This window comes from Sander vitreus, chromosome 9 (assembly GCF_031162955.1).
Source record: "Sander vitreus isolate 19-12246 chromosome 9, sanVit1, whole genome shotgun sequence".
Lineage (NCBI taxonomy): Eukaryota > Metazoa > Chordata > Actinopteri > Perciformes > Percidae > Sander > Sander vitreus.
Genome location: NC_135863.1, coordinates 25,108,917 through 25,117,341, shown reverse-complemented (window position 1 = coordinate 25,117,341; position 8,425 = coordinate 25,108,917). Strand labels below are relative to the sequence as shown.

At 39.7% G+C, this 8,425-nt stretch overlaps 1 protein-coding gene across 1 annotated transcript in view; it reads left to right on the top strand.

Annotated features, from left to right (window-relative positions):
- The first annotated feature begins 839 nt into the window (after nucleotides 1-839).
- slc1a7b (solute carrier family 1 member 7b) overlaps nucleotides 840-8,425 on the top strand; it is a 121,131-nt gene continuing 113,545 nt past the window's right edge. The window contains exon 1 of the mRNA XM_078259463.1: nucleotides 840-980. Within this exon, the coding sequence (XP_078115589.1) occupies nucleotides 840-980 (141 nt within the window). The remainder of the gene's footprint in view (nucleotides 981-8,425) is intronic.

The window sequence follows — 8,425 nt, the reverse complement described above, 5'->3', positions numbered from 1 at the left end:
GTATTGGCTGCTAAATTAACCACAGTCATAAACATTCGTAAAGACTACTTCATATTTATGATGGTTATGACAGTGTCATGTCAGTCTTATGCACACCCCTTCAATTAAAGTGTTACCATTTAATTTAATGTACAATAGCTAATGTGAATCCAAATAAACAAACCTCAGCATTAGTAAGATTATTAAATCTAGTTGGATGTCATATGGCTGTAGAATGCAGCTAAATGATGAACAAAGTGCTTTGCTGATTTATCGATTAGTTAATTAACTAATTAACTCAATTAACAATGATAAGAACATTGTCTAAAAAAGTATAATGCAGGACATCTGCATTAAACTTTTTTAGACAATGTTTTGTTGTCTGTCATTTTGTGAGGTTCAGAAGGCCTGTGAGGTGGCTCCACTCTACTAACCTTTGTTGAATTGTTCATGGATCTTTAATCCAGCCTCAGACCTGTTTAATACAGTAGTGTACTAACAGGACTGGTGATGTTAACCCCCCGGGACATGGTTGCCAGATGTTCCGCCCCCCCTGTCGTTGGGTCAGCTCACACAGGGCCGCATGGGTGGAGCAGGGTGGGAGGGGATGCCTGGAAAGTGAGAGGATCTTCTTAGCTTAGTGCAGACTGCTGCAGCGAGCGAACGAGAGGGATGCTGAGCCCGAATCCGCTTTAAAACATCACAGAGGATTGGATATTTCACATAGCATCTCACCCAGTCCGGGAGGTTTTTTTCATTTGCTCTTATTTGCTTGTGTTTTTATCATCACACCTGGATTTTAGGCTTTGGGTTAGGTACATTTATGGGTTGCTGATAGGACGCAGGACAGCTGACTCACGATGGCCGTGGCTTTGGACGCAGTGTGGGTAAGGGTGAAGAACGTCTGCAAACAAAATGGGCTCCTCATCATGTCGGTGCTGGCTGTGGTCATCGGGTGTCTTTTGGGATTCTTCCTGAGGACACGGCGCCTCACAGAGCAGGTTGGTCTGTCTTCTTCTATTGACCCAGTGTGATGTCATTCATGCAGACAATGGAGATTTTTTTCCCTTTGCCTCTAATACCATTACACTAAGCGCTTCACCAGATGCATTCTCTTGCTTTATTGAAGCTATACACCCTCCCCCGCCGGTCTAGGCAAACACTGCAACTCCTCACTCCCTAACTACAAGCTTTATCAAAGAGGAGAGTTTTAAGTTTTAAATTATAGTGTCACACAGTGGTAAACAAGGTTATTTTATACAAACTTAAAGCATAGGTCAACATTTTTCAAGTTTGTGGAAAAAACACACTCACATGCCTATTTGTACATTAAAACAGTTTGTTTCGTCACTGTTTTTAACCAGATCTCAGCAATTACTTTGCTAAGTAAAAGATAGAAATGAGGCCAAAACTACAACAATAAGATCCAAGTTGCGGAGATGCTCACAAGTCCCTGAGCTAGAGTCCAAGTCAAGTCTCAAGTCTTTTAGTTAGAGTACAAGGCAACTAGTCAATTTTGCTAAGGAAGGTTCCTAACAGAGTTAAATGACCCAGAAGTAGTTAGGTTGCTGCCATGATTAGAGCCGTTCGAATTGTCTAAATGAAAGGACAGGTGCTTAAATGCTTCTTTTATCATCTCCTTTATCATAGGATAAGAACCATCCTTGACGAAAGGAAAGGAGATAATGTATTTCTGATTTTGAACGTCCATTAGTGGATGTACTTTGGTTGTGGTTTTTATACAAGCCGTTACAGGTTTCTACCACATCTCACATATATTTTAGTTTTTCTTCAATGTAATTTGTTTTTTATGTTCTGTGAAAGAAAAAAACTAAACTAATGCCGTCCCACAAGTCCTTGCGGCAGCAAAATTTTGGCATCATCATTTGGCCATTCATATTCAAAACATTAAGTAGCGCCGGCAGCTGTAATCCTGTACATGTGAGACTGTGAGACATTTTAACCCATCTAATAATATTGATAATGTACTTTATGGCACTGTTTAAGTAGTTTAATAAACCGGTTAATGCGAGAACTTTACTCTCTTCTCCGCCGCGTGAAATTACAGTGAGCATGTGTTTACAGAACTGTGAATGAATGGATCGCTGAATCCAAAATTACACAGCGCACTGGACATTGATTTATTTTAAGCCCAGAGCAGCGTCCGAACCAAGTTCAGGTGAAAGATGTATTAACATGTAATTACCAAAGTAATAACTAGGTAATGGACTGATGCTAACCATATGTATATCTGGGTAATGGTAATATTGTAAGTATTATTGCATTATATATATATATATTGTAGTATTGGTACCATTTAGCAGCACAATTAACTATAATGTTCTTTTTTTCTTCTGGAGATGGAGATTGTCCCTGTGTTAAGCCAAGCTAAAGTACTTAAATACTGATCACCCAATAATTCTAATGGTAAGAGGTCACAATTCAGTCCAGTCTGGGGCAATGTTTCATTTTAATCATGCAAGGTGGATGCAGGATTCCAGCAAAGAAAGGAATAAGTAAATAGGTGACCTCTTTGAATAAAAAGGAACTCTAATGACCTTTGAAATAAAATATATAAATAATATATGACATTCCAAGAAAGCTTTTTTTTAAGTGAGGAATTTTATTTCTTCTATGCAAAACCAATCAGTATGGGTTCCTGCACTCTCATCCTTTGAATAAATTATCACAAACAATTGCAATGGGAGGGGCTTGACTTCATTAATATATAACTGGCTTGCATCTGGCTGTAGAGAAAAAATTGTTAACCAAACTTGAGACACGGAGGACATTTCAGAAAACAATTGGAAAATAACCTGTGAAGAGTCACAGAAACAAAATTACAAAATAAGGCCCTCAAAGCACTTAATATGCAACTCAACCGTCTACTACTGACTTACACACATTCTGATGGGTCATAGATTTCAGTGTAACACCAGAAAAGCCTGTGTTAGTGTATCCAGCCAGGTAACGGGTGGCAGGAGATTTCTTTATATAAGGCCTAATTGTATTTTTATTTTATTTTAGAAATGATCTGCTGTAGTTATGGGTGATACTGGGGCAGGGCCATCACAGGAAAAAAAGGAAATTAAATAAAGAACAACTAAAAGCCAAAAGGCAAAGTGAAAGACGATGTATGAAAACCCGAGACACAGCTCGTTCGGGCTTTCAACAGATGGAGACAATTACGAGATTATGAATGATTCAAAACCAACCCCGAATTGGCCTTCAGGTATGTAACATGTCTATTTCATTCATTAAATAATTTTAGATTGCGCGATGTGGTTGTACGTCCGTAGCCAACATTAACGTCCTACTTCCATTTAGCGCGGACATTTAATTTCTTTTGTCCGTGTTTGTGATAGCCTACTATTTTCTTTTCCCTTGTCCCCCTGTAGTTGTGTAAAGCGTCTTTGGGTTTCATGAAATGCACTATATGAATTGAAGTTATTATTACGTTGGTTGCTACAACAACCTCTTAATGCTTTGGCTTGTGACAGTGACAGGGATAACGTTACCTGGTTTAGCTCACGATACATCCAAAGTAGGCTTAGTTACTACTTAACTATGTAACACTTGAAATGCAACGATGCATCTGTAACTTATTATTTTATTGTAAATGAATGATTTTCTGTCTGAGCAAAACATTCATTGCAGCTATGTGACCTCCCGGTAATGCTAACTCAGTAATAGACAGTGGGCAATACAGCAAGAAAACACCTTTACGACAGCAGGTGTGGTAAAAACACTACAGCTTTTGTCAAAAGTTGCTGCTAGAATCAACACAAACTGCAAGTTACAAATAGCCACTTTAAATTAAAGAAATTAAAAGTCAGTCAGAGAAAACTGGGACAAAATGTACTGTAAATGGACAGCACTGTTGTTGCCAACTTGGCCTTTGTTTTTGTTGTGACTGATTCAACTCTAGTTTCAAATCAGGAAGGCTTAGATTGAATTTCGTGACGGTTCCGGACGGATGGTGAAAAAAAGTTAAGGAACAGCCTAGCTTTGGTTTGTTTTGCTCAGGTTGTTTAATTCAGGCCCGAGCACCGACAATGTCGGTAGGCGGAGGCCCTATTGTGTTTGTAAGGTTTTTAAGGCCCGAGCACTGACAGCTTCGGTCAGCAAGGCCCTATTGAAATTCAAATGTTTCTTCTTCTTCTTTCTATTAGGGCCCATGCACCGACATTGTTGGTAGGTCGAAGGCCCTATTGAAATTCAAATGTTTCTTTGTCTTCTTCTTCTTCTTCTTCTTCTTCTTCTTCTTCTTCTTCTTCCTATAATTAGGGCCCGAGCACCGACAGCATCGGTAGGCGAAGGCCCTATTGAAATTCAAATGTTTCTTCTTCTTCTTCTTCTTTCTATTATTAGAGCCAGAGCACCGACGTTGGTTGGCGAAGGCCCTATTGCTGTTTTTTCTTCTTTCTTTCTTCTTATTATTTTTATTCTATGCATTTGAGCAGAGAAATTAGGTGCTTGGGCTACTCAAAAACACATGAAAATGTATACGCATGTCAGACCTGGTGAAAATTGTGATCTGATATGGGTCTCGGGCTTGGGCATGAAAAATTGGCTCGATAGCGCCCCCTATCAGTTTTCAAAGGTAAAGCCCCTTCCTTTCACTTTCACGTAGATATGAAATTTGGTAGGCTTATGTATCATTTCTAGACTCTTGGAAAGCCACTACCTAAACCTAGAGAAGTAGCCCCTGCAGGTGTCAAATTACTATATAACGCCCCAAAACAGTTGTTTGTAACTCGAGTGTACATTGTCCAATTTGCCCCCAATTTTTTATGCTCAATTAGAGAACAGGCCTGAAAGCATGTATAAGTCAATAATGAGTTATAGCCATAGCGCCACCTACTGGCAACAGGAAGTAAGCCAGACTAAAATCCTTTGATTTAGCTGAAATTTAAATGATGTAGTTTAAACATGATATACAGCAATATGACGTATAAACAGTGTGTTCTCTAGCACCACATAGTGGACACAGGAAATGGTACACAATTTGAAATGTGTAATTTTTAATGCTATGCACTATATGGAGGTAATTAAGTCTAACTCTTGCATGCAGTGTTCGACGGTCATAGAAATACACGGCCGCATCGACTGGGAGCCGCCGGCACACCCGACGTGCGCGAAGTGCGACAGCGTCGGTAGGTGAAGGCCCTATTAAAATTAAAATGTTTCTTCTTAATATTATTATTATTATTATTATTATTATTATTATTATTATATGCATTTGAGCTCCTTTTTGAGGTGCTTGGGCTACTCGAAAACCTATGAAAATTGGTGTGCCTGTCAGACTTTTTGCGAGCTGATATGGGTCTGGGGCTTGGGCATGGCAAATTGGCTCGATTGCGCCACCTATCAGTTTTCGAAGTTAAAGCCCCCTCCTTTAACTTTCGCGTAGAAACAGACGCGTAACTATCGGTAAGCAGTAAGCGGTGCTTACGGGCCCGGACCAATCAGGGGCCCGCATGACTGGAAGATATTGATTGACAGCCGGGGCCCCCTATCGCATTTGGCCACTGACCAAGCGAGAGTGAGAACGGGTCAAATTCATTTCCTTGTTTCCGAGACTGTTCTCTTCACGTGTGTGACTCGAACATCTCACATTTACCAACAAAACGTACAACGAAAGACCGTGCAGAACATTTCAGACCGTCCTGCCAACCTGTAAACATTTTAACATCAATGTACGCGGTAACGTTTTTTCACTCTAAAGTCACTGAAAGCTGCTGCTGTTTACATCCTGTCTGTTCTCTGCAGCGGGCGGGACTGCTGAGTTCCCCCGGCGACTGACACACACACACACACACACACACACACACACACACACACACACACAAAATCAAACACGGTGGATGCAGGAAAAACCGGAGATGAGACGTAAAGGATGACCTAAATTGAGGACAGCTACACTCGTTTTTATATTTTTATTTGATTCATTCAATAACTTATTACTTTTTGTCTTAAATCCACCAGCCATTTTCATATTATACCAACATTTGCAGCATCCTGAGCCTTTTTGGTAAAGTTCCTAGGAAATCTCAGCCCAGAGTAATTAATAATTATTATTCTCCCCAAAACAAGTTTCCTTTTTTTTTTTTTAAAGAACTATACAAAAAACTTTTTTTGTAACTTTCACTGTCTTCTGCAACTTCATTGCAACAAACATACAAAAGACATTGCAAGTTTTATTGCAAAATCAGGCACTTTTACAATCTAAAAAAAAGGCCACGAAATCCTGGAGGGACTGCCCTTGTGTGTTTTTTCATGTGTTATGGTGCGCATTCACCAGTGTTTTTTTGTTGTTGTTGTTGTTGTGGTGCACGTAGGCCACTCCTGATTTTGTCAGTCATCTCATCTCTTATATGCTCATCACGTGCTGTAGTAGGGGGGCCCGCCTTGATAATCCTGCTTAGGGGCCTGGTGTTGGCTCGTTACGCCACTGCGTAGAAACATGACATTTGGTATATGTATCATGTCCAGTCTTACAAAAAAGCCTCTTGGAGCCACCCCCTAAAGCCAACAGGAGGTCCTCTATATTGAAATACATTTCCCAATTATGGATGATTCTGTACATTTTCAGGGGTTGTACTTTAACAAACTCCTCTAAGAGATTTAACCCGTTTGACTTCAAAATTGGTTAGTGTGATCTAAAGACCTTGGCGAAGATTTGATCGAAGTATGAGGCTCTGTTGTAGCTCTCTCTCTTGTAGCCCTTTCACGGAGCTCCTGCAGCTCTTTGTTCAGTAAACTGTCTGTACTTACAAAGTTCTCAATGCTTTGGTTAACAAGTAGGGACCCTCACTATGCTACCGTTGAAGTTTGGTGATATTTTGAGCCTTTTTAGTGGTACAAAATAGCGATTTATTTTTACTTTACCTGTGCCCCGAATACTAGCGTTGTAAGCTAATCAGCGGTCCGCGCTAGCTTCTTTCAAGCTACAAACACAATCAATTAGCATGAAAACATGTCCCAGAGAACGACAGAGTGGGTACAAACCGCTAGGTTTGTTTTGCTCCGGAATTGTCCTTTAATATTAATGTGCAAATTATGGATGATTTTGACCATTTGCAGGCTACTTTAACAAACTCCTCCTATTGATTTAACCTGATTGACTTGAAAATTTGACAGTACAACCTAAAGACCTTGCCAAAGCTAAATTGCAAAGCTTTTGCACTTGCCTCCAAGAGTGTGGGCGTGGCTAGGTGTCAAATTACCATATAACGCCGCAAAACCGGTAGTTGTTTGTTACTTACCCCTTCAAGTTAAGGGTGGCGTGTTTTTTCTTTTGTCTATATCCGATGGTGAGGGATTAACATGAATGTCTGACGGACCCCCCCCCCGTTGAAAAATAATGCAACAAGTACCCCTCTTTCATTGAAACTTAACGCCAGGGGTCCTTGACCATGCGTAAGACATTTGACGAGTAGGGAGTGAGACTGTGTTGGTTACTCCAGTGTACATTGTCTAATCCAGTTCAAATTTGTTATGTTTAGTTAAAGAATAGGCCTGAGGGAATCTTTAAGTCAGTAATGACTTTTAGTCATAGCGCCACCTACTGGCAAAAGAAGTATAACCTGACGAAAATCCATCGATTTAGCTGAAATTTACATGATGGTTTAAACATGATACAGCAATATGATGTATAAATAGTGTGTTCTCTAGCGCAACGTAGTGGTGTGTCCACTACAGGAGGTGGTGCACAATTAGAAATATATAATTTCTAACGTTATGAAATATATGGAGGGATTTAATTTTAAATCTTGCGTGCAGTATCCGACAGTCACGGAAATACATGTCCGCATCGACTGGGAGCCGCCGGCACCCCCGACGTGCGCAGAGTATGAGGGAACATTAAGATGATTAGATTATGATCTGATAGACCTGTGATCATGTTGAAGGAGTTAATTACTCTGGTTTGTTGTTGAAAATTAAATCAATTTGTGTTCTGGATGATGGAGTTATCCTTGTCAGTCCCTTCCCTAACTGCCTGAGATCAAATTTATTTGTGATTTGTTTCAGTGCCTTTTAAGCTGACTTATCATCCCAGTTAATTAAAATCACCCATTATAATTATTTCCTTCTCTGAGCTGCATTCTCTTAGTATAGCATTAATTTTTCAAAGAATATAGATTTTGCAGAGGGTGGGCTATATACAGTGTTACATTTAAACAAATACATTCCACTTCATTGTCAACTGAATATTGAATCTCTTTACATGATATTTGATCTTTAATACAAAACAACAAACCTCCACCTCTCACATGTTGCACTTACATGTGGCTCTTTGTTAGTTTGGCTTGTTTAAAGCTAATGTACTCGACTCGTTTGGAGTTTATAGGTTTTTATTGGAAGTTGCTAAATTAAATGTTATGTAATGACTCTTTTTCTGTGTACCGATCTGACGGCCACATTCTGCTTTATGATAAATCAT